The sequence below is a fragment of the Eumetopias jubatus genome, unplaced genomic scaffold (assembly GCF_037043125.1).
Source record: "Eumetopias jubatus isolate StellerSeaLion01/CBP00866 unplaced genomic scaffold, mEumJub1_p1.0 scaffold_7, whole genome shotgun sequence".
Lineage (NCBI taxonomy): Eukaryota > Metazoa > Chordata > Mammalia > Carnivora > Otariidae > Eumetopias > Eumetopias jubatus.
Window position 1 is genome coordinate 82298493 of NW_028274813.1, and position 24686 is coordinate 82323178.

Below are 24686 nucleotides of genomic sequence, written 5' to 3' on the forward strand. Positions count from 1 at the left end.
TTTCTTTTTTTTTTAATTCTTTTCATTTTTTAAGTAGGCTCCGCACCCAGCATGGAGCCCAGTGCAGGGCTTGAGCTCAAAATCCCGAGATCAAGACCTGAGCTCAAAATCCTGAGATCAAGACCTGAGCTGAGATCAAGAGTCAAATACTTAACTAATTGAGACACCAAGATGCCCAGCTTTTACATTTTTAAAGGATCATTAAAAAAAAAAATCAAAAGAATATTTCATGATTGGAATGAAAATTCTGTGAAATTCAAATTTTAGTGTCCACGATAAAGTTTTATTGGAACAGGGCCATGCTTGTTTGTTTACATATTGCCTACGGTTGTGTTTGTGTTACAGCCGTGGGGTTGAATAATTGTAACAGAGACTGTATGGCCCATCACGTGTAAAATATTCATCTGGCCCTTTAGAGTTCTCCAACCTCTGGGTTAAGCGGAAATGTTTCAACACGCATAAAATGCAAGGGCGAGTCCTTGAATAAAGTGAGTGTGATTAATAAAGGCCCAGTTATTTGATTCTACTTGGCTTAGTCCTGTCCTTCCTAGGACCATTGCGAAATCAGAAAGTAATCTAGCAAGGGTAGAGATGAGACTGAGAAACACAGCTCACCACATAATATAAAATGTATTTTATAACATATTTATAACACATATCGTATAATATAATAATATTGTAAAATATAATATAAAAAAATTCTTGGTCATGACAGTCTACATGCTAATGGATCTAGCTTCAGGATAAAACACAGCTTACATTTTAAAAATGGGATCATCTGATGCATCGGGCAGTGTAAACATGTTTTTTTCCTTCGCATAATTTTCTTTAACCTTAGAATGTTTACACTGTCCTATATTCATACTAAAAAGCCAGGACGGTAATTTACACATGTCTAATTTATAAATGATTTGGTGGGGTAAGCTTGCAAGGTTGGAAATCAAAATGAATTCTAATGATGGCCGTTAGAACTCTGTTACTGTGGTATCACCCGGCATACTGGAACTGTGCCCATGTGCACTCTTCCTCTGCATCTTAATTTGCTCAGCATCTGCTAATCATCTGCTGGGTATCTAATACTTTGCCACATCTAGAAATGCAGACAGGCACAAGGATGTAGCAAACCCCCATACTTGAGAGGGACTTGGTCTTTTTTGAAGGAGCCAAAATTTACCTTCGTGTAACAGTAAAGAGATCATACAATAAAGTGTTTTTATTATTTTTAATTATTTCCTATAGTATAGTTCCTGAGACAGTAAGCATCATAAGGATGCCATTAGGAAGGGGAGAAAGCCAAGTTCATGTAACAGTTAATCATTGAGCACTTACGCGTGTGCTGGGGATACAAGTTGAATTAGAATCACTCTGGAATGCTTTGTAGGGGAGTTGGCACTTGGAACTGTTGGCACAATTCGAATGAGTGGAGAAAACAAGAAATTTTGAAGCAGGGGAAATAGTATGAAGAGAAGAATAGGAGAAGGAATGAAAGTGGTGTGTGTCTCCCCAACCAGAGATGCAGCAGGGTTTTGTGATGCCACAGAGAGAAAGAGATTGGGAACCTGGTAGAGGGGGCCCATGGATGCCACCAGGGAACCATTTGGATTTGACCACCTCCAGGACCACCAGCAGGTGGACGGGGAGATGGTGGCAAGGTCATTGGTAGGACAGTTGGGGGCAAGTGAACAGGCGGAGACAGCCTGGGCCGGTGTGAGGGGGAAGACCTCATCTGCATCTGCAAAGGTTGGCCTTTGAAATGAGGAAACAGGTGAACCATAAACTGTGCTTGGGAAACAGTTTTTTGCTCTCTTCCATCAGGGAATGATTCACCGGGATTTGAAGCCTGTCAACATTTTTTTGGATTCCGATGACCATGTAAAAATAGGTGATTTTGGTTTAGCGACAGACCATCTAGCCTTCACTGTGAGTATTTTTCAGATTAGACTATGCCTAAGAAATGGACCCGTGTGCCTTGATTATCCTGTCTGGCAACACTTTCATGGTTATGAGTTGATTGAACTCTGCTCTGTAATCCCCAGGAAATTCTGCGAGTCTGAAGGGGTGAGCCACAAATGATCCTTTAGGCTTTGAAAGGATGAATACATTGTAGTTCATGTGTCATGTAGTACATGAACTACATGTAGTACTACATACTACATGTGGAACAAGAGGGTGTTCCACTTGAAAGACATAAAATTATTGGTTTGGGGATGATATTTAGGTCAAAGGCATATAATACTTTATGAAATAATTTGGTTGTTTGGTCTACCATGCCAGCCACTGGGCTAGATGCTTTACCCTTGAGGGGCTTTTCTGTAGTTTAAGGAAATAGAGCTCAAAAAACCATGGAACAGGGGAGGGGGTGGGGGGATGGGTTAGCCTGGTGATGGGTATTAAAGAGGGCACGTTCTGCGTGGAGCACTGGGTGTTATGCACAAACAATGAATCATGGAACACTACATCAAAAACTAATGACGTAATGTATGGTGATTAACATAACAATAAAAATTATTAAAAAAAAAAAATGGAACACCAGAAAAACCAGTCCTAGACATCATTATAGAATAGTTGTTTAACATGCAAAGCTAAAATAATGTAAGTGAGAGAAATAGTGATATAAGAGCAAAAGGCAGGAGAAAATTGACGTGGTTATGAGGACCCAGAAAGGCAGTATAAAGAAATGAGCATTTTGGATGGGACTTAACGGATGGGTGGGAGGCCAGCAGGCTCAGATTGAAGGCAGAGCGGGGCCAGAGATCTGAGAGAGAGAGAACAGAATAAGCAAAGGCCCTGCGGTGAACAGACATGACTGTTGGGAGGCCAGCATGTGGTCTGGTTGGTTAAAACTGAAGCGTTAGGGGAGCAGTGAGGATGCTGGGAAGCTGGGGAGTCTTATAGGTGGCAGGCCTTAAGTGTTAGAGGAAGAGTCTTTTTTTTTTTTTTTTAAAGATTATATTTATTTATTTGACAGAGAGAGAGCCAGCCAGAGAGGGAACACAGACAGGGGGAGTGGGAGAGGGAGAAGCAGGCTTCCCGCCGAGCGGGGAGCCCGACGCGGGGCTCGATCCCAGGACCCTGGGATCATGACCTGAGCTGAATGAAGGCAGACGCCTAATGACTGAGCCACCCAGGCGCCCCCAGAGGAAGTGTCTTATAAGTCAGAGTTACTAGGCACAAAATCTCTAGTACATGCCATTAATTCTAAGGGTGGTCAGAAATTTAAATCAGTGGTAAGAACAACCATAGGGACAAAACTAGAAGGTGAGGTTAGGAGTGGAGAGGGAGGAAATGGAAGGGGGACAGTAAGGGTGTGGTCCTGAGCAGAACAGCGGGGCATTTTGAAGAGTGCTAAGACCAAGGAAGGGCCTTAGGAAGGGGATCTTGATCCCCCAAACCAAAGAATTTAACCTAATATCTGGAGGCTGTAGTAGTGAGTAGATAAAGGCACAGGCTGAGGAGGCCCCCTGACCAGGGCTATAATCCTTTCCCTGCCACTTCTTTGTGGCATGACCTTGGGCAGGTTAGTTAACCTCTCGGTACCTCGACTATACAACGTGCCTAATGCTAGAACCTATTTCCGAGAGTTGGCAGCAGGATGAAATGAGGGTACGGGTAAAGTCCCCGGAAGAGTGCCTGCTGTTGAGGATGTGAAGGGTGCTGTTACGTGCGGTGGTGCCTGTGATAGGAGCCTGTGGAGCGGTGAGTCAGGGTAGTCTGTGAGATGGTGCTGTCACAGATAGAGCTGAGAAAGGCAAGGCCACTTGAGAGGGGCTGGCAGTGACAGTGGAGAAGATCTGGTGACCAGCCTCTAGGAAAGGAGTAAACATGGACCCACATCAGGGAACAGCAGTCGGAAAGTTAGAAAGCGAGTTTGTGGTGCTTGTTAATATGCTCTGAATCTTCCTAGTAAATCGATTCTGCTTTGGCATTCGCAATGTGAAAATATATTGGTTTCTCTTTTGGGGCTTTCCACCTGAAGGAGGAGTTCCTCTGTGACGTGCCCTTCTCCTTCCTAATCTCGGGGGGTTTCCAGGAAGTCCTGCATTAGCAGGCTAACTAAACTAAAACTATTTAGAGCACAGAAAAAAGCATTATTGTAGTTATTCTGTTTTCTGTGTGTAATTTTTCAATCAGTCTTGATTTAGAAATGGAGAGGCCATTCCTGTGGAATAACATAACATTTTAATAGTGATAGTTGGCTGGCTTGTATTTTTTAGGCTGACGGCAAGCAAGATGATACGGCGGATCACTTGATTAAATCAGACCCCTCAGGTAAATCCAGAAGACTGTATATTCAATTAATGGATTAAAAAGCAGACCACAAGGGTTTTCTTCCCTTATTGTCTCTCTTTCTCTCTCTTTTTTTTTTACACATAAAAAAACTGCAAATATAATGTATACCACCTGAGGAGCTTGGAGATAATATATACCCATGAAACCATCCACCTCAATCTATGTTGTAAACATACCCATAACGTTCAAGTTTCCTCCTGCCCTCTTAATTATTATTATTATTATTATTTAATTTTGTGACAGGAACACTCAACATAAGATCTGTTAGGAAAATTTGAAGTATGCCACACAGTACAAAATTTCTTTTTTTTTTTAAATTTTTTATTGTTATGTTAATCACCATACATTACATCATTAGTTTTTGATGTAGTGTTCCATGATTCATTGTTTGTGCACAGTATAAAATTTCTTAATCTGAAACCTGTTTTTCATCTGTAAAGATTTTATTCTAAAGCAGATTACAATTACTCATTAACAAAATCATGAACATGCTTTAGTTTTTTTCCCCTCTCCACTATATTAACTGTTCCTCGAAACTTCAAGAAATTAGAGCTTCAGTTAGAATAATTGTAGAATAATTGGCTCTCACGGATAGAATTACACTCTGACCCCACACGGTAATGTGAGGTTACCTCATGACCTGGGACGTCTGGGATCTTCTGTCTGTACCACCTCTCTGCAACAGCAAAGACCTCCTGTGGCCATACATGACTTTGGGTTAATCCCTCGGTGAAATGCATGCTGCTGCTTCCTCTGAAGGCACTGAACAGTTAACAGATCATACCTCACTCCTAAGAACTCCCCCCCCCTTTTTAAATAAAAATTCGCCTTACCTCTTAAGTCCCATTATGAGAAAGGTTTCCCTTTGTCTTGTTCCACACAGGTCATTTGACTGGGATGGTTGGTACTGCTTTATATGTAAGCCCAGAGGTCCAGGGAAGCAGTAGACCCACATACAACCAGGTAAAGGGGAAGCTTTCTGGGACGGGGAGGTCTCAAGAGGGAGATAGTAGTAAGACATCAAGATCACAGCATTTGGTGTTAATTACCAACTGAAATAGGGAACATTCATTCCCTTGATAGATATCCACACGTGTGTTGAGTTGACGATTCCACTGAAGCTGGCCCTGTTGCTAAGGACCTTACAGTCCATCCATCCAAAGGGGGTTTGCACTAACCTCGGTCCTAAGCTAGGCCCCAGGAATACAGACAGGTGTCTTATTCCAGCCCTTGGGGAGCTTAGCCTTTGGTGGATGAAACAGGCGATAAACAAGTGAAAAAAATAAAATAATCACAAATTGTTAAGAAAAGAAATGGACTCCAGTGACCAGAGAAAAACAGGGGCATCATCTTCAGATAAACTGACCAGAGAAGGCTTCCCCAAGAGGATGGCTTTAAAGATAAGGGAAAGCCACATGAAGTTGGGAGCTGAGGAGAAAATGATATGCAGAAGAAATAGCATGCATAAGGAGAAAACTCTGAGTGAGCACTCCCTTCTCACTTTGGAGATGATCAAAAGGAACGTCCAAGCAGCTACAGCGTGGTGCGTGATGGGGGAGAGAGGCATGAAGTGAAGCTGGAAAGGAAGACCGGGGTTAGGTGATGCAGGGCCAGCTGAGTCATGGTAAGGAGTGTGCACAGGGAGCCACCGCAGGGTCTTGAGCAAGAGAGTTTGCTCCAGCTATGGCTGGAGGCTTTGCGGAAGTCAGGTGGGGTGGCTGCTAGCTGGAACCAGAGTGGTGGCAGTAGCAATGGGGAGAAGTGTGCTCGAGTAAGACACGTTGTGGAGGGGAGTTGCCAGGCATTCCTGGTGGAGCAGACATTGGGAAGAGGAAGGATGATAGGACAGTGCTCAGGTTTCTGGTGGAGCAGCTGGGAGCAGGCTAGTTGACCAAGATGGGGAGAGACAGAGGAGACAGAAGGGAAATTCCATTTGGGGGACATGTTAATTTGGAAATGCCTGATGAGAGATCCAGTTAGAGATGTCCAGTAGATTATTGAAGGCTCAGGACTTGAGTTCAGAAGAAAGGTCCGAATCAGAGGTATCCATTTGGGAGTCATCGACGCACAGATGGGAGTTAAAGCCATGAGATGGGATGGGATCCCTTAGGGTGAGAGTGTAGAGCTAAATTTCTTTTTTTTTTTTTAAAGATTTTATTTATTTATTTCAGAGAGAGAGAGAATGAGAGATAGAAAGCATGAGAGGGAAGAGGGTCAGAGGGAGAAGCAGACTCCCTGCTGAGCAGGGAGCCCGATGGGGGACTCGATCCCAGGACTCCAGGATCATGACCTGAGCCGAAGGCAGATGATTAACGACTGAGCCACCCAGGCGCCCTAAATTTCAAAAATACGTTAGGCAGGCAGTTCACATCAGAGCATAATTTTCAGGCTCACAGTGAAACCCAGGGCTGGGTTTCGGGTTCTGACAAGAAACGCTGGGCAGTGACATGGAGTTATACAGACCACCAAATACCCAGCGGGTGCGGTGGGCAGGGCACTCCTCTTAAGAGTTCAGTTTGCAAGATGTAATGAAATTCTTAGAGGCTCTTTCGACCCTTTGGCTGAGCATTTACCCCCTTTGAAATTTACTCAGAGGAAACAACAACATCTAAAAAGATGGGTATGAAAGGGGTTCATCAGAGCATTATTTAGAACAGTGAGAAATACCGGTGTTTAAAAACGAATGGTTAAATAAATTATGAGACTTCCATGTAATTGAGTACAGTATGTCATTAAAATCATGTTTTAGAAAAATGAAAAATATTCGTGCTACCTTAAGGGAATAAAAGTTACAAAATGTATGGTTCTAGTTTTATTGTGTGTGTGTGTGTGTGTGTGTGTGTGCATTTGAAAAAGACCTTGCGGGGGGCAACTATCTCAGACATAGAGTAGTAAATATCCTTGAGCAGTGGGATGATGAGTGAGTGCTGTTTTTCTTGGTGCTTCTCTGGATGTTTCACATTTTCTACAGCCAGTGTGTAGGAAATGCCACAGCAAATGTTTGTTTTTAAGGCTTGGGAGGTCACTGGTGATAATTAGAGTCTCTCCTACTAATCCTTGAGTCCAAATTCATGCCAGAGTTGCCCTTGAATGTGGCTTGTGTGCCTGGGAGCCGTTTGCCGTGAACAGTCTTCCCCTCAGCAGGACTGTGCCGGCTACCTCAGGCACGCTGCCTTCTGCACGTCATTCTCCCCTCAGCATCTCCCAACCTGACCCTCGGCACGGATTCGCCCCTTTTCTTTTTTAGTGGCATTTCCCTATTCTGTTAGGATTAGTCACATGATCTCTCTGTGGTGCCATTTTTCTGTCTTCATGGGTATCGCTTTGCAATCAGTAGTTGACCTCTGGTATCAACAGCAGGCTTTGGTCTGTGTTCCACTTTGGAGATGATTTGTAAAGGTGCAAAGCAGATTCCTTTGACAGATCTCAGTTGTCCTTCCTCTTGAGTGATTACTCTCAGTGTTTAGCCAGTGATTTTCTGTGTCTGCGTATATAGCTAAACCAGTGACAATGAATTTTCAGAAGTGTTGAGTCGTCGTACCAAATATTTTACCTGTACTTTATACCTGTGTTGTTGTTGTTTTTTAGAAGAAACCAAGTTTTTTTTTCCTAGCGTGGCTTGTTTTTCCCTTATGCAAACTTGTTTCCAGCTAACAGTGCTTGTCCTCTAATTCCCTGGTAAATGACATATTCATGTCAAGACTGTCTAAATATAGTTCCTTTTACTCCCTAGAAAGTGGATCTCTTCAGTCTGGGAATTATCTTCTTTGAGATGTCCTATCACCCCATGGTCACGGCCTCAGAAAGGATCTTTGTTCTCAACCAACTCAGAGATGTACGTATCAGATATTTTAATGCCTCAATTTCCAGCAACCCAAATCTTAGCATGGACATCAAAATTGAACGCAGGGTATTTTTCTGGTATTTATAATATGAAAGAAGCAGTCTTACTATTACCTATATTTCTATATTTTTTTAAGATTTTATTCATTTTAGAGAGGGCGAAAGAGTGCCTGCCAGTGCAAGCGGGGGGCTTGGGGGGACAAAGGGGAAGGGAGAGAGAGAGAATCTCCACATGTGGCGCGGGGCTCTGTCTCACCACCCTGAGATCACAACCTGAGCTGAAAGCAAGAGTCGGACAGTTAACTAACTGTGCCACCAGGTACGGCCCCCCTCCCTTGGTTTTAAAACAAAGGAGGGATCCAGAAATTCTGCAGATATCAATATAGTTGCAACAGTGGGAATAGGTTATAAGGATAATGGATATTTAGTTCTAGAAATTAAAGGTTCCAACTTAGTGGACGTGGTGGTAATGCCTAAACAATACCTGCATGCCCAGACGTTAAAAAGGGTGTGAGGAAGATGTCAGCCGCTGGACTTCTTTTTGCCCAGAGAAATCTCCCTCTGTGCTCTTGGGATTAATCCTTGCCTCAGTTATTACCCAAACTGCAAGAAACTAAGGTTACCAGTGCCTGAGGCTAAGGATGCCCACTGCAGACAGCACAAGGATGAAAGTAGAGAGGAAGGTGCAAGTGAGGGTGATGGAGATTTGCAATTCATGAGCAAGAGATGCGAAGAGCCTTCTTTTTTCCTGAGCTACAGTCCTCTACGCTGACACTGAAAACACTCCTCTAGATATTTTTGAAAACTGTTGAATTATTTCCAGTACAGCATGGACTGTGGTGGTGACAAAGTTTGGAGATAAGTGAAGTGATTACCATGTCCTTGCCTTGACTTGGAATGCTCTTACAGAATTATGTCCTGGATGAAATGCCTGTCTTTAGTCTAGAATCCATGTTTTGTTCCCTCATTTCAAGAATATCTAAACTGTAAAGAGAAAAAAAACCAAAAAACCAAACTGGCAAGTTCATGTTATAATTGAGATCTTATTTAACAGAAAGGCGAGAGCTTTTCAGCAGATAGAGGTTTCAGTATTAATGTTTTTTGTCTGCTCTTTGTTGGTGCTTTGGTGTTTTTTTTGCCTCTTTTCATCTGTGTGTTTACTAAAGTTACTTTGTCTTCCTCTGAAATCATTCGATTTTACAATACTTTGTCCTCAGCTGAGGTGCTTTCTATCTCCGAGGCTGTCATTTGGGTCACGTTTGTATTAAAATAACCTGTATGTACTTGGAACAATGGGCGTTGGGTTTCAAGAAGGTATCACTTTGAGTCTTACTTTGTCATTTCTGTCCTTGATTTTCTTACCTCTGGGGAATAAATGCTCTCACTGTGGCAGTTTGCCAAGCACTTGCTGATTTGAATATTATATTCTTTTAGCCCACTTCGCCTAAGTTTCCAGAAGACTTCGATGATGGAGAGCATACAAAGCAGGTAATTTTCTGATGGTTTCATTACAGTGTCTTCACTCTTGGGTTTTAATTACTGTTTTTCTTCTTTTTCAATTAGTCATCTTTTGCCACTCATTCCCTTGTGCCCTGGGAACAGTGTGGGAAAAAATATCAAAAGGTGAAATGCTTAAAATGTTATTAGACTTGAAACACACCAAAAAAAAAATGCCAAGGACTGGCACAGAAAATTAGCAAACTCCAGGGTTCTTTTGTGTGGTTCATTGTGCTTTTGAAGTGCTGTTTGGAACCTTGGCTTAGCTATCGGAGAAAAAGAGAATGCTTTTAGATTTCATTATTTTAGAGAAAGCTTGGAACTTTTTAAGAAAAAAATACATTTTAAAATTATAATTTTGTTCCATTTTGTAGTTAAAGTAGCTCAGATTGTGAAGGGGAAGACTAGTCAGTCTGATGTTAATAGTTTTAAAGTAAAATACTTTCTTCTCCGTACTAGAAATATCTGAGTATGCATGTATGTAACTCATGTCATGGGGTCTGTGGCACCCAGCTGATTTGAATGAATAATGGTTAATGAATTTGTGTCTTGTGCCTCTGGCGTGCATTGCTTTTTCGTGCTTGGCGGTTTGTCATGGTGAAGGCTTCTGTGGTTCATACTCCTGGCATATGGAAGTTTACTCCTGAAACTGACTTTCCTTAATGATAATCAAGGCAAACTCCCTTATTTAAATCACTAATGTTGAGGACAGAAACCTAGCTAGAGCATGGCATTAGTTTGCAGTTTCTTGCTTATTGTGATGTATCCGGTTGGATGAGTCACTTAACTAATCGAGACTTTAATTTTCCCCACCTGTCAAATAAAAGGGTTAAGTACCTTTTATTTATATCAGCACTGGCATCCTGTAATTCGGAAGTATTTAACATGACATTTATTTATGGCGAGAGGGACCCGTTCTGCCTCGTCTGTTCTGCTAGTGAAGGACCACTGGATAATACACCTTGTTAACATTTCTGCTTCTTTAGTTAGCTGTTACTGATTTTTTTTTTTTAAGATTTTATTTTATTTATTCATGAGAAACAGAGAGGCAGGGGCAGAGGCAGAAGGAGAAGCAGGCTGTCTGCGGAACAGGGAGCCTGATGCGGGGCTCAATCCCAGGAGCCCAGGATCGTGACCTGAGCCGAAGGCAGACGCTTAATGACTGAGCCACCCAGGCGCCCCTGTTATCATTGATTTGAACGGAGTTGTTTCCAGATGTCATGAATTAAATGTTCATTTCATAGCCTCTCCCTGTAACAAGGTCAGTCTTACTCAGTAGTCCCACATGTTGGCAGCTGTGGGGTCTGTTTTCTTAAACTATAGACATGGGAGCAACTGTACAAACCATTTCTCTCGATAATGATTGCTCGCCTCTCACAGGTACGCACTCAGTGTGTTTGGGCTGGAACGACTTGGTCCCCGGACCGCAACCCCTGCTCCCCCGACACATCACGGTCATTGCTTTTTATCTGAAAGGAGGCAGCCTAGAAAGTGCTTCTATACTGAATAACACAATTGTTGCTCCACAACAGAAAGGGAGCAGTGTAACGGGGTCTGTATTGCTGAATAGGGTATTATTTTTACCAGTTTAATTTAATACAGCTTTTCATAAAAGCTGTATCCTGTCAGTTCCTTTCTTAAATGTGTGTTAATTTCAGCCTAAGACAGAGGTAGGCATTGGGAGGGCCGCTGGGAGGGGAGTGTATTAAAAATACATAATTAGAAAACACTTAATAAGTTTGACCTAAAAGTTGAGATGTTTCTGATCCCAAGTATTTCTCTCTTTCTAAGTCCTTACTGTACATGAGAGAGTTAAGGACACATGAAGAAACCTTTCAAGGTTTGGGTCGTTTTCCAATAGTTCCCTGCTTAATGAGGTAGTGGCTGTGAAGGCATGGTAAATGAGTAACATAAATCAAGAGAATTCCAGGGAGTGGTATTAATACAGATAGCATAAGTGGAGAAGAAAAAATGAAAACAAGATGTAAGGAGGATGTCAGCAGCTGCTCTGCATTATAATTTCTACTAAAATTAGGCATCTAGAGATAATTGTTTTACGTTCCTGCACCTTTTTTGAGACAATATTTTGTGTGTTTATGAGTATGGCCGAAGTTCTACTTCTTTGTAGTTCTTGAGTTGAGGATTTTTTTGGTTGTTTATAACAGTAAAATATAAATAGGGCCCCCTGTCATATATTTATTTATTTGAGAGAGAGAGAGAGAGAGAGAGAGCGAGCACGAGGCAGGGGAGGAGGAACAGAGAGAAAGAGACAAACAGACTCTCCGCTGACGCGGGGCTTGATCTCCTGACCCCGAGATCATGACGTGAGCAGAAATCAGGAGTCAGACGCTCAACTGACTGAGCCACCCAGGTGCCCCAGTGTCTCTGCCTTTTAAGAAACACTCCTGTTACACTGTTGCACAACTGTGTGGCCATAATGAAGTGCAGGGAAGGGGGAAATGACAGATGCAGAGATTTCAGAAATACCAACTAAAATGCACCAACTAGTGCAAGAAGTGTGGTGTCTTTTCTTTGGCCTGAGCCAACCACCAGCTTGTCAGCATTCCGGAGCAGCATCTGTTGCCGTCGGGTCACCAGCGTGCCTGGCTTTCATTATAGAAATCTGTCATCTCCTGGCTGTTGAACCATGATCCCGCCAAGCGGCCCACAGCCACAGAACTGCTCAAGAGTGAGCTGCTGCCCCCACCCCAGATGGAGGAGTCGGAGCTGCACGAAGTTCTGCACCACACCCTCGCCAATGTGGACGGGAAGGCCTACCGCACCATGATGGCCCAGATCTTTTCCCAGCGCATCTCCCCAGCCATCGATTACACCTACGACAGCAACTTGCCAAAGGTGGGCTTCAGCTGTCCTGCCAAAAGAGAGTGCAACTCGGTTCACAGAAGGGTCAAGTCAGTTCCTTAGTTTTCATGGATTCCTTTAATGCCTCCCAACATGTGGTTCTCATCTGAGGTCCGTATATGCAGAATGTGTGCATATGCATTATTCTGGGAAGAGCCATGATTTTATTTTTATTTTTAAAAAATTTTTTTAAGATTTTATTTATTTGGGGGAGAGAGGGAATAAGTGGTGGGGCGGGGCAGAGGGGGAGGGAGAAGCAGGACTCCCCACTGAGCAAGGAGCCCGATGCAGGGCTTGATCCTAGGACCCAGAGATCATGACCTGAGCCGAAGGCAGATGCTCAACGACTGAGCCACCCAGGCCCCCTCAGAGCCATGATTTTAATAATGTAACTCTAAGGAGTTCCCGACCCACCCTCTTTTCCATCTACCCAAGAGTTTAAGCAGCAGTGCTTTTGGAAACTGAGCCCTGGCCCAGCTGCCCAGAGCTGAAACCATCTAACCAGCTGAGATCCAGACCATCTGGTCAGTAGCTCCCAACGCTGGCTGCCCCTGGAGGTGCACCTGGGAGGCCCTTCAGACCATTCCAACACTCAGTCCTTCCGTCCGATCTGGTGACTTGGAATGTCCGGGCGTGAGGCACCCCAAGAGTCTCTGTTCAAAAGCTCCCAGGTGGTTTCTGAGGCATAGCTAGCAACTTGTTCTTTTTCTTCTTTTTTCTTTTTCCTCCCCTTCCTTCCTTCCTTCCTTCTTTCTTTTTTTCTTTTCAAACAAAAACAGTCTGAAACAATATAGAAAAATGTTAAAATTGGAAAAGTTAGATGGGTGAACAACAGATAGTTGTCATACTCTTCATATGTTTCTGTATGCTTAAAATAATGATGTAATTTTACAAGAGTAGGAGAGAAAGTAGTGGTAAGATTTGTGGAAGGTTGGTATAGCTCTCGAGGGCCAAACCAGCTTTGGCTGTCTAGCAATAGTAGAAAGATGCTTAGAGGATTATAGGTGACTTTTTTATTTTTGTCTTTTTGCTTGTCTGTTGTTTCTAAATTTTCTCAAGTGAAATGGTATTACTTGTGTGATAAGAAACAAATGGAAAGGAAAGCTCTCTACAAAATAAATATATATATAAATTATATATTATATATATATAAAGTGGATCACTTTAGTATGTGAGCAGAGGCCTGATGCCATTAAATGTTTGATTGCTCCATGGTATCCCTGAGAATCCTCAGGGAGAACGTGTGTATTTGACTGGCTCTCTCTGAAAGGCCTGTGTATCAACATGGTGAAGAGTTTGGAGTTGGAGCTTTAGGTGGCCTTCCTAAAGCGGGATGTACTGCTTTTCTTCCCTCCCTGTGCATGTTCAGAAAGGGACTAATTGCTGACGTTTCTTTTATGGTCTTGGGAATAAGTAATGTGATGCTTATTACAAGCTACAGATGAATATTTTAGGGGGTCCTTTTGATTTGGCTTTGATGACATGTTAATTGGTCATATTTTAGGGCTTCTCAATCCGTACATCCAAGATACAGCAACATGTGTGTGACACTGTCATCCGCGTTTTTAAAAGACACGGTATGTCCTTTTTAAAAAAATCATAGGCCTTTTCAAAGAGTGTTTTGTTTCATCTTTAGAAAGCACTGTTAATAGATTTTGGCTGCAACCATATTTTATCTTTATTTATTTACTTAAGATTTTATTTATTTGTCAGGTAGAGAGAGAGTATGAGGAGTTGGGGGGAGAGGCAGAGGGAGAGGGAGAAGCAGACTCACCACTGAGCAAAGAGCCCGATGTGGGGCTTGATCCCAGCATCCTGGGATCATGACCTGAGCTGAAGGCAGATGTTTAACCGACTGAGCCACCCAGGCGTCCCTGTATTTACCTTTAAATTCAGTACCAGGCACTTGACTTCATGTGAAATTTAAGCTTGTTTTTAACACTCAGCTTGTTGAGGAGAAGATTTGAATATTAGAGACTTGTTACTAAAATACAGTTGGGTTGTGGAGTCAGAAATAAGACTGGTTAACAAACTTGACCTCAGATGAGCTGTCCATTAGTGGAGTCAGAGAGCTGAAGACTGCTTGCTGGTGATTTCAGCGGCCAGTAGCAGATGACTTCACAGTCAGGTCTGTGTTTCATTTTCAGTTGCCTTGATGATCAGTTATTTTTTTCTAACTTGGTGTAGGAGCTGTCCAGTTGTGTACCCCACTACTGCTTCCCCAAAATAGGCAAATATATGAGCACAATGAAGCCGCCTTATTCATGGACCACAGCGGGATGCTGGTGATGCTTCCTTTTGACCTGCGGGTGAGGCTGGGAATGCCCTGGGGCAGGCCAGATGCCATGTCTGGCCACGGGTGGATTACCCTTAGCCATCACTTTTCCTCCTCGGCTTATATTCTAAACATCAGCTTTAGGAAACACATTGTTGAGGGAGTTAATCGGGGCGAGAGCATCACTGGAATTCAGTGAACATCTAACCTTGTGTACGTCCAGCTTGCTCATAGCACAAGTGCTTACAACCCTAGAACCTGGGCCCCTGCATTGCCAATGCCACGTCTGCGCCCAGGGTTGAGTTCTGCCGAGTGACCTCCGCGGCTTGCCCTGGCCACAGATGAACACAGTTGTTTTCTTCACCTCCTAGCTAGATTTTCACTAAATTCCTAACGTGTTAATGCAGAGAACAGTTAAATTCTAACAGCAAGTGCCTCTGCGAATGAGGTGTGCTGAATTCTGTTCGTGCTTGCTTGCTTCTGATCCCCAGGGTTCCTCTGACGGGTTACCCACTCACATAGTGTGGCCTACTGACGACCCCATCTGCAGTCTTGTACATGCATGAGACAAGGCAGTTTCATTCCCCTCGTGTACAGAAAGCGCTGACAAGTGGAAAGATGAGCAAAGGATATAACCAGGCAGTTCTCAGAGAATGCACGGGGCTGATAAACCTCTGGAACAATGTTCAGCCTCATGCATAATAAAGCAACGCAGAGAAAAGGTATCTCGACTTCACCCATTGGATGGATAAAAATATTTAAATTGCTATACTTAAAACTGGCTGTTTATTCTTTAGACATCAGGAGACTGAAGTGCAGATCTTTTTCTTAAGATTGATTTATTTGGGAGCGAGAGCACGAATGGAAGGGTGGAACAGAGAGAGGGAGGGTGGAGAGAATCTCAAGTAGACTCCCTACTGAGCATGGGACCCGATGCGGGGCTGGATCTCATGACCTCAAGATCATGACCTGAGCTGAAATCAAGAGTCGGACGCTCAGCCTACTCAGCCACCCAGGCACCCCTAAAGTCCAGATTTTTAAACATCAGCTTGCTTTCTGTGATCTAAGTCATTCCCCCCAAAGAAAAAGTGAGTACCCTTTAAGAATTTGATCCATAGTAAATGGCACGATGTTAGATCTTTTGGGACAATCTGACAGTAATTTCATAAGTTGTGGTTATTATTAGTGGGTGGGTAAGAATTTCACCTGGAAGACCACGGGAGAATCAGGGAAATCACCATAATAGAGAAGACCCATTTTGATTGCATTATCATAAATGACACTTGAAAAAACATTTCAGTTATTTACATAATTCACATTATTTACAGTAGCCAAGCTATGGGAACACCCCAAGCGTCCTTCGATAGATGAATGAATGAAGAATATGTGGTATATACATACCATGGAATATTATTCAGTCATAAAAAGAATGAACTCTTGCCATGTGCAACAACATGGATGAAACTAGAGGGTATTATGCTAAGTACAATAAGTCTGAGAAAGACAAACACTGTATGATTTCACTTCTGTCTGGAATCTAGAAAACAAAAAAAACCCAGACCCTTAACTACAGAGAACAAACTGGTGATTGCCAGAGGGGAGGTGGGGGGGTGGGGAATGGAAAAATAGATAAAGGGGAAAAAGTCACAGGTAACCAGATAACTTGCACTGATTTTAACTTGGCATAATAAAATTGGACAGAGCATATTTAATTAAAAGTGAATTTTTCTCAAATTTGAAATCCTAAGAAATGCAGTGACTAAGGTTGGTGGCATGCTCAGCAGTGGGGTCTACTGCCGACTGACCACCTCAGGAACATTTCAGGAACGTGAATGGCGAGCCGTTCACTACTCTGTGAATATACTAAAACCACTGAGTTGTATACTGTAAAAGGGTAGGACTCTCTGGTATGTGAGTTATATCGTAACAAAGCTATTAATAAAAAAACCAAAAGGAGGGGTTGTTGGCACATTTTGACGCTGACCCTTGAAACTTTGTGTTTCAGATTCCTTTTGCAAGATACGTGGCAAGAAATAATATATTGAATTTGAAACGGTACGAAACTCCGGGGGCTTTATTTGGTGGATGTGGGAGAGAAACCAAAGAAGGATGTTGTATCATCTGTGATCCTTAAACAGCAACGAATTTGGGGTTTGAATTTTGGGTTTAAAGTAGTGAGTTTGGAATATGGTCCCAGTGCTCAGCCACAGTACCCCTTTGCGGGGTGACAAAGACTCAGCCTTCCGTTTAGCGGATCATGTAGCTGTTGCAGGGTAGGTACCCTGAAGCTCCTGCCGTCTATTCTCTGCCTTCTAACGTTCCCAAGCAACAGAACTAATTATTTTCACAAATGGTTGCTTGACAAAAACATATGGCTGTTCTTGATTCCACATGGCCCCTTTTAAAAACTTAATTGGAGGGACAAATGGCCAGCGGTCTCTGTGTGAAACCTGCCTCCACAGGTAACTGAACAAAAGCTGTTTGTAGAGAAATGGAGTAAACCCAGCAGGTGTGCCGAATGCTCGGAGCCTCCGGGCACTTAGCAGTGGAGAAGGGTTTTCTGTACATTCAGATCCTGCAGAGGGCGAGCAGCGAGATCTTCATAAATTGGAGCAGTATTGTTGCCAGTGAGGCACCCTACTTGAAAGCCTTTCCTCACACGAAGTCAGAGCTCTTTGTGTGCTTTTATTCTCAGCTGCGTGTGAACAATTAATTAATAGTCATGGTCCTTAGGTGTATCCCTGTGTAGAGAGCAAGTACTAAAGGTAAAATTATTTCTTGTGTGCAATTTTATCTCTATTTCAGACATGAAAAAAAAAACGAAGCCCCGTAGTTTAATAGTGGCCCCCCTAGGAATTGGCACCTAAATCTGTCTTTAAGGTCTCTTGCTTATACCACTGATTAATTTTCTCCTGTTTCTTTTCTCTTGTTCAATGATGTCTTGCATGTATATGATTCCAGTAAGCAGTGACCTGGGTTTCTGGGTTTCTCTCTCCAGATACTGCATAGAGCGTGTGTTCAGACCTCGCAAGTTAGACCGATTTCATCCCAAAGAGCTTCTGGAATGTGCATTCGATATTGTCACATCTACCACCAATAGCTCTCTGCCCACTGCCGAAGTCATCTACACGATCTGTGAGATCATCCAGGAGTTCCCGGCACTTCAGGTTACTTTCCTGGGTCTGATGTCCCGAGGTCACCCCGCTCGAGTCCTTGACCCAGGGGTGGGCTGTGGGGGGGGGGGCATGCCTACAACAGAACTGCCCCTCACTTGGTGCCGGCAGTGGGCCACATTTTACTAGGATAACGGAGAAGAGTTTGATGAGGTTACTTGTGGGTTTCTCTCAGGCTCTCACCCCTGCCTTGACAGGAGTGGGTTTTGTCTTCACCTATTTTGGGGGAAGGGTGTTGTTGCTCTGCCCATTCTTCTACAGCGCGAGAAATGAGCTCAGATTCCTAGGATGCTTTTAGCACGGTCACCCTGCTCCGCACCCTCTCTGGTCCCCTCCTGCTCTCCGCCCTGGCTCTCAGCTCCCCAGCTTCACTTGGCGTCAAGCCGGCGTCCCGCCTCACCGGTGGAGACTGCTTCTAGTACAACTGCTGGCTCTCCTCAGGCCTTGCCTCTGGGTCCCACACACGGGGCCGCCCCCCGCTCCCCAACTGCTGTGCCTGTCGTGGCATTCCCAGCCGTGGTGGGCGCCCCTTCTGCCCCGGGAGCCTGCCTGCACCCTCATCGGTTGGCCGGCCACCTTTCCTTCCCACCCTCCCTGCCCTCGAGGGGAAAGGCCACCTGCTCCTCGAGGACAGAGCCGAGGCGAGGCGGCCCCTTTTTCTGTAGAGCCCGCTGGCCCCAGCTCAGCTCGCCGCTCGCTACTCTGGGAGCGCTTACCTGTTACCACGGTTGCTCCCCAGCCTGTCCTTGAACAGCAGTGACTGACTACTCACCCCTGTCCTCTCCCTTGCTGAAGACTGTGTGGACTCATTCAGGCTTTTCACCAGAGCTGGGGACCGAAGTGGTTTAGATACGTATGATGAAGGGTTTGATTATATTATACTCTTTGATTATGACAATGTAAAAGGCATGCTTATGAGAAAATAAACTAGGAGGCAATATGCCAAAATTCAGTCCTTCCACAGTCTGCCGCCTGGATGGTAAGTTGGTGACAAGCTGCTGGCTTTGGTCAGATACCTGTACTGCTTTTATGGTGAAACTAATAATTTTTCTTTTCGTATCCTAGGAAAGAAATTACAGTATCTCCTTGAACCATACCATGTTATTGAAAGCAATCCTCCTACACTGTGGGATCCCCGAAGAGAAACTCAGTCAAGTCTATGTTATTCTGTATGATGCTGTGGTAAGCATTTAATTCCTTCGACTTGATATTGAAGGATGATAATAGTTCATAACTTTTTTTTCCCCATAACTGTTTTCTTAGTGATGGGACCATAGAACTGAATGGGGAGTTTTAGCTCCTTCCCTCATTTCTCTAAAGTAAAAAAAAAAAAAAAACAAAACAGTTGGAGGGAGTGATTGTATTGAGAATAAAGGACTTATGCCCTCTGCTTAATTCTTCCAACCCACCTGTACTTACCAGTAAAGTCATTTATAGATGTGGTCATTGGGATTTTTGGTTGAATTGGGAGAGAGTGGTTTAGCCCTCGGCTGGAGCCTTAGCACCTGCTTCCCGTGGGGCCGGGGCAATAGCCCCTCCAGTTACTCTTCCCAGCTGAGCCAGATCATAGTACTCATTGCTCTCCAGTATGTGTGCAGGTGCTCTGTGGTACGTAGGCAGGGCCTGGAGGGGAGTCGCTGAAAATTGTGTTTTATTTTATTTTATTTTATTTTAATTAATTAATTAATTAATTATTTGACAGAAAGAGAAAGAGAGACACACAGTGAGAGAAGGAACACAAGCAGGGGGAGCGGGAGAGGGAGAAGCAGGCTTCCCGCGGAGCAGGGAGCCCGATGCAGGGCTCGATCCCAGGACCCTGGGATCATGACCTGAGCCAAAGGCAGACGCTTAACCGACTGAGCCCCCCGGGCGCCTCAGGCTATTTTCTAGACACCAAAAGCCTAAGTCGCTTCTCTCTCATCCGGCAGGTGCACATCAGGGGTCCTAGTTTTACTGTCTGTCCCCGCCCCCTGCAGTGCAGCTGCCGTTGGCAGTAGCGGACACAGTGTGTCCGTCGGACGCTGGCGACGACCCCAGGGATTATGCAAGGGGGCTGCACGCCATCCTTGTTCATATCCCACAGCCACATGCTAACTGCCTGTCAGCGCACAGCTTTTGCTAGAGGGACATGGATCCATTACTCCCTCGCCATCCAGACAGAAACCCCCTGGTTCGGCCTGCCCAGCTCTGGGTTGCCTCATCATTCAGCAAGGTTAATTCTTTTATGTCAGGAGTTTTCATATTTTACGACACATATTAGGGGTGCCTGGCTGGCTCACTAGAGCATGCAACTCTTGATCTCGGGGTTGTGGGTTTGAGCCCCACATTGGGTGTAGAAATTACTTAAAAATCTTAAAAAAAAAAAAGACAAATGTTAATTTTATGTGAATGGAAAAAGAATTAATCCATCCTTCATGATTAGGAGCAGTTTGTCCAAAATGGAGGGTATATACTTGTCAGAATGTGCCTGGAGAGCATATCTTTATGTTTAGGGCCAAATCTGGTGACTCTCATTGTTCCCTTTCTCTTCCACGTTAGACAGAAAAGCTGACGAGGAGAGAAGTGGAAGCCAAGTTTTGTAATCTGTCTTTGTCATCTAACAGTGTAAGTACCCAGTGATGGAGCTCTTAGAGCTTTCTCCGTAACTTACGGTACCCCGATTCTCAAGGCAGTGAGGCAGGGCTGGGCTGTCCGCTGGCGCCTCACAGACGGGTTTCCCTTAAGTGTTCATAGGTTCCATGGCAACCTCGGGGACTAGGGGAAGAGAGCCCAGCGCTGGGCTCAAAGTCTGCCTCTCCACGCTGCTGTTCACCGTGGGGTCATCATCCTGTTCTTTCTGGATCACCAGCTGCTTTGCTCTCCCGCCCTGTGTGGGGCCGTGCTCGGCAGAGCCTCCTGCTGAGCGAGCGGGTCTAGTATTGGTTGTCCTCTTCTGGAATAGATCCTAGGGGACTGGAATGAGGCACAGAGCTCTGCACATCCGTCTGGGTTTCCCCCACTACCCTACCCCCCGATCTTCCAACACATCAGAGTTGAATTAAAGCTCCTGCTTTTCTGGTACATTTCTTACCCCTAAGATCTAACATTTGATCCCAGTGGCAATGAGGACTATCTCATGGGGTAAGCAGGTTTGTCCTGTTCTCTCAGCAGGCATCAGATTGGTCTCTAATCTTTGGCACAGTAACCCATACTTCATGGAGTCACTGGATAGCTGAAGACAACGGGGATTTCTGACATTTTCCTGAATATTTAGATAAGAAGAGATACTTCTTTTTTTTTTTATAAATTTTTTTTAAAGATTTTATTTATTTGAGAGAGAGAAAGAGAGAGAGCGCATGAGAGGGGGTTGGGTCAGAGGGAGAAGCAGACTCCCTGCTGAGCAGGGAGCCCGATGTGGGACTCGATCCCGGGTCTCCAGGATCATGACCTGAGCCGAAGGCAGTCGCTTAACCAACTGAGCCACCAGGTGCCTAAGAAGAGATACTTCTTTAAAACTTCCCCAGAAGCCCTCAGCCCTGGTGGGGCACTCAATGACATGATCCTATGATGATCAGCAAATTCATGTATAGGATAGATTAAAATATGACTATACACAGGCCAGGCAGAAATGCTCATTCTTTTGACCTACACACCTACAGTATGGCGGACATAGTGCTAGGCATAAAGGAGTCAGCTGAAGACTCCATAGGCTGCCCTCAACTTAATTCATATTGGCCTTTTAAAAAGCCATGGGGGGCTCCGTGCAGCATCTGTCTACCCTCGGCTCTCTAACCAAACTTGCACACACAGACTGCAGCTCATAGCAGTCAGCATGCAGTCAGGGAGAGTCAACCAGATTACACAGCCTAGGAGTTCGAGAAATTAAGCCAGGTTAAATTTTAGATGTTACATAGAGAAGGAGATATTAATGGTACACAAAGTGACCAGTGATAAAATATTTTAATATGAAGCACAGTATTTACATAGTTCTCTAGACAAGTACACAGCACATACCTATGAGCAGAAATAGTTCCATAAATAGCATGAAGAATCTGCTCAAGAAACTGCCCAGTCTGGTGATTCCTTACTTGAAGGCTCAAGCGCAAAAGTTTCTTTGAACTAATGTCACATTTCAAACATATTTCACACTTGCACACGATAGCTGCCTCAGTTGCTAAAATGTCAGCTTCTTTTTGTTAAATCTCTGGTTATCTGATGATGAGCATCAGTTCAAAGTTGTACGTTTGATTAGCTTAAAAATGGAAAAATTAGCACCTAATAAAGACATTTGGTGCTGTCATTATTTAAAAATGGAACTCTGAAGATACTAGAAAAGGAAGTAGAAATAGTGCAAGCCAGTGTCTGGCCCAGTGTTGTGATTTTACAGATGAGCCACCTCCGGCCCAGAGATGCTATGACTTGTCCCAAGTCACATGGAGTTTGTGGATGATGGGGTGAAGATGCTTATCTGGAGATAGCGACTCTAGTGCTTCTGGTAGTTTATTAATGGGGTAATTTAATGTTAAAATTTGAGAAGAAATAGTTTTTTATTTTAAGAAGAAAAACATTTAGTATAGTAAGGAAATTGAGATTATATTACTTTTTGGATTTAAAAAAATACATGTGGTGTATGATTCTTATATTAAACTGAATTAATCTGAGTTTTCATTCATCTCTGTTTCCATGTGCCAATTTATCGTTGAACCAGGTCATGCTTATGTAGTCTTAAAATAGCTATAATTCTGTTTAACTCGCAGGAGCTCAAGTGGAAATTTCTTTCTGGTTTAGACTGTAGTTCCTGCTTCCCCTGCTGTGGGCCAGGGACTGGGCCTGGCCCACAGATCATCTCTAGCCATTGCCCTCGTGTGGAAGACGATGGGTACAGCGGCTGGGAGCTGGGATGGAGGGGTGAGCCAGAGGGAGGGAAGGATCAGGGGGCTGTCTGTGGGAGGTGACACCCAAGTGGCACCCCAAGGCTCCAAACAGGAATGATTCAAGCAAAGGGAGCAGAGGGAATTTCTGGCTACTTCAGAGTAGAATTAGAACCAGTCAGACTTTGCCTTCCTGTGTGCCCCCCCCCACCACCCTCCCCGTTTCTGTGCCTGCAGGAACGGGAGTTGATGAGAATGAGGAAGGTAAAAAAGAACAATCCTGGCTTGGAAGTCTTGTCATGGTGGCTCAGCTAGTACAAGGGACTGCTCTGCTGGGGGCAAGCGTTCACTGGGAGTAGGTGCCCAGAGCACTCCTGTGAGGTGCTTTTGAGCTGCTGGAAAAGGGTAATTCGTAGTCAGGTTCCCAGTAAAGGTTGAAATGGCCTCTGACCACAAAATCCCTGCTCCTGGCGGGAGCACAAGCTCCGCTCTGTCCCCCTTGTGTCCGAACACCATGTGGAATGCGTCTTCCCTGCCATGGGTCGGAAGCTAAATGTGCCCCTTTGCTTCCCAGCTGTGTCGACTCTACAAATTCATCGAGCAGAAGGGAGATTTGCAAGATGTAACACCAGCAATAAATTCATTAATAAAACAGAAAACAGGCATTGCCCAACTGGTGAAGTACGGCTTAAAAGACCTGGAGGAGATTGTCGGGCTGTTGAAGAAACTCGGCATCAAGTTACAGGTTGGGCCACCGCTGGATTCCTGTGGTGCCAGCACAGGGCAAAATGGGGTTTTTGAGTTAATGCTAGGACGTGTTCTCTCCGCCCCCCTCCCCCCCCCCGCCAGAACTCTGCTTTCCCCATTTGGGAACTTATGATTTCTAGTAATAATTTTGGCTTCAATCAGAATGTCCTTGCAAGCATCACAATTCCTATCATACGGCAAGTCTGACGATGTCAATTAGCCTCAGCCAAGCGCTGATTCCTGAAGAGAGCAGAGTCCTCACCTCGCAGGCTGTACTTAGACATATTCCTGATTGCTCTGACGCTACCCATGGAAAACCACACCCTTGACGTGTCCGCATGGGCTTGTACTTCACAGGTCTCAATCAATTTGGGCTTGGTTTACAAGGTGCAACAGCACAACGGAGTCATCTTCCAATTTGTGGCGGTCATCAGACGGAGGCAGAGGGCTGTATCGGAAATCCTTGCCGCCGGCGGCAGATATGACCTACTGGTGAGGGCTCACCCCGGATTTGTTGGTTGATAGAGTCTGGCTTAATTTCCTTTCTTTCTCAGGTGGTGTTTTGAAATATTCCACACCTTCAGAAAAATTGAACCAGTGGTATAATTGAACACCTGCATGATTTTTAGCTAGGAATAGAAAAGTACTGTGAACCACATTTGTAGTGTTTGTGACTTTTTATTTTAAAATAATTACAGGTTTACAGGAAGTTGCAAAGATAGTACAGAGAGATCTTGCATGCCTTTTGTTCATTTTCTTGAATGGTTAAATCTGGCAGAACTAGAATAAAATAATCAAAACCAGGACACGGACGTTGGTACACTGTATGTGTATAACTCTGTGCCATTGCTACTGCATGTGTGGGGTCTCGTCACCACCACCACAACCGAGATACAGAGCTCCTCTGTCACCATGAAGATCCGTGGGTGCTGACGTTTACTAGTTCAAGTGAAGTATGGAATGTTTACCTCCCTGGAGGTCCCTATACCCTTCCTGCCATTTATAATATAATTGTCTTAAATATTTCCTCTCCATACATTGAGGTTCACATCAGACAGTGTTAGGCTTTTGCTTCAGCTATCAAATGCTGAGAAACTCAAGAGGAGAAGAAAGTCTGTTGTACTTGACCCAAATTTCTGGTTTCTGATG

At 44.2% G+C, this 24686-nt stretch overlaps 1 protein-coding gene across 4 annotated transcripts in view; it reads left to right on the plus strand.

Annotated features, from left to right (window-relative positions):
* EIF2AK4 (eukaryotic translation initiation factor 2 alpha kinase 4) overlaps positions 1–24686 on the plus strand; it is a 105930-nt gene that overhangs the window by 61376 nt on the left and 19868 nt on the right. For all 4 annotated transcript variants that reach the window (XM_028119421.2, XM_088024711.1, XM_028119420.2 and 1 more), the window contains 14 exons: positions 1816–1920; positions 4215–4269; positions 5174–5253; positions 8024–8125; positions 9568–9621; positions 12250–12486; positions 13997–14069; positions 14680–14801; positions 16773–16822; positions 17766–17934; positions 19006–19122; positions 20479–20544; positions 23365–23535; positions 23895–24029. In XM_028119421.2, the coding sequence (XP_027975222.1) occupies positions 1816–1920; positions 4215–4269; positions 5174–5253; positions 8024–8125; positions 9568–9621; positions 12250–12486; positions 13997–14069; positions 14680–14801; positions 16773–16822; positions 17766–17934; positions 19006–19122; positions 20479–20544; positions 23365–23535; positions 23895–24029 (1536 nt within the window). The remainder of the gene's footprint in view (positions 1–1815; positions 1921–4214; positions 4270–5173; positions 5254–8023; positions 8126–9567; positions 9622–12249; positions 12487–13996; positions 14070–14679; positions 14802–16772; positions 16823–17765; positions 17935–19005; positions 19123–20478; positions 20545–23364; positions 23536–23894; positions 24030–24686) is intronic.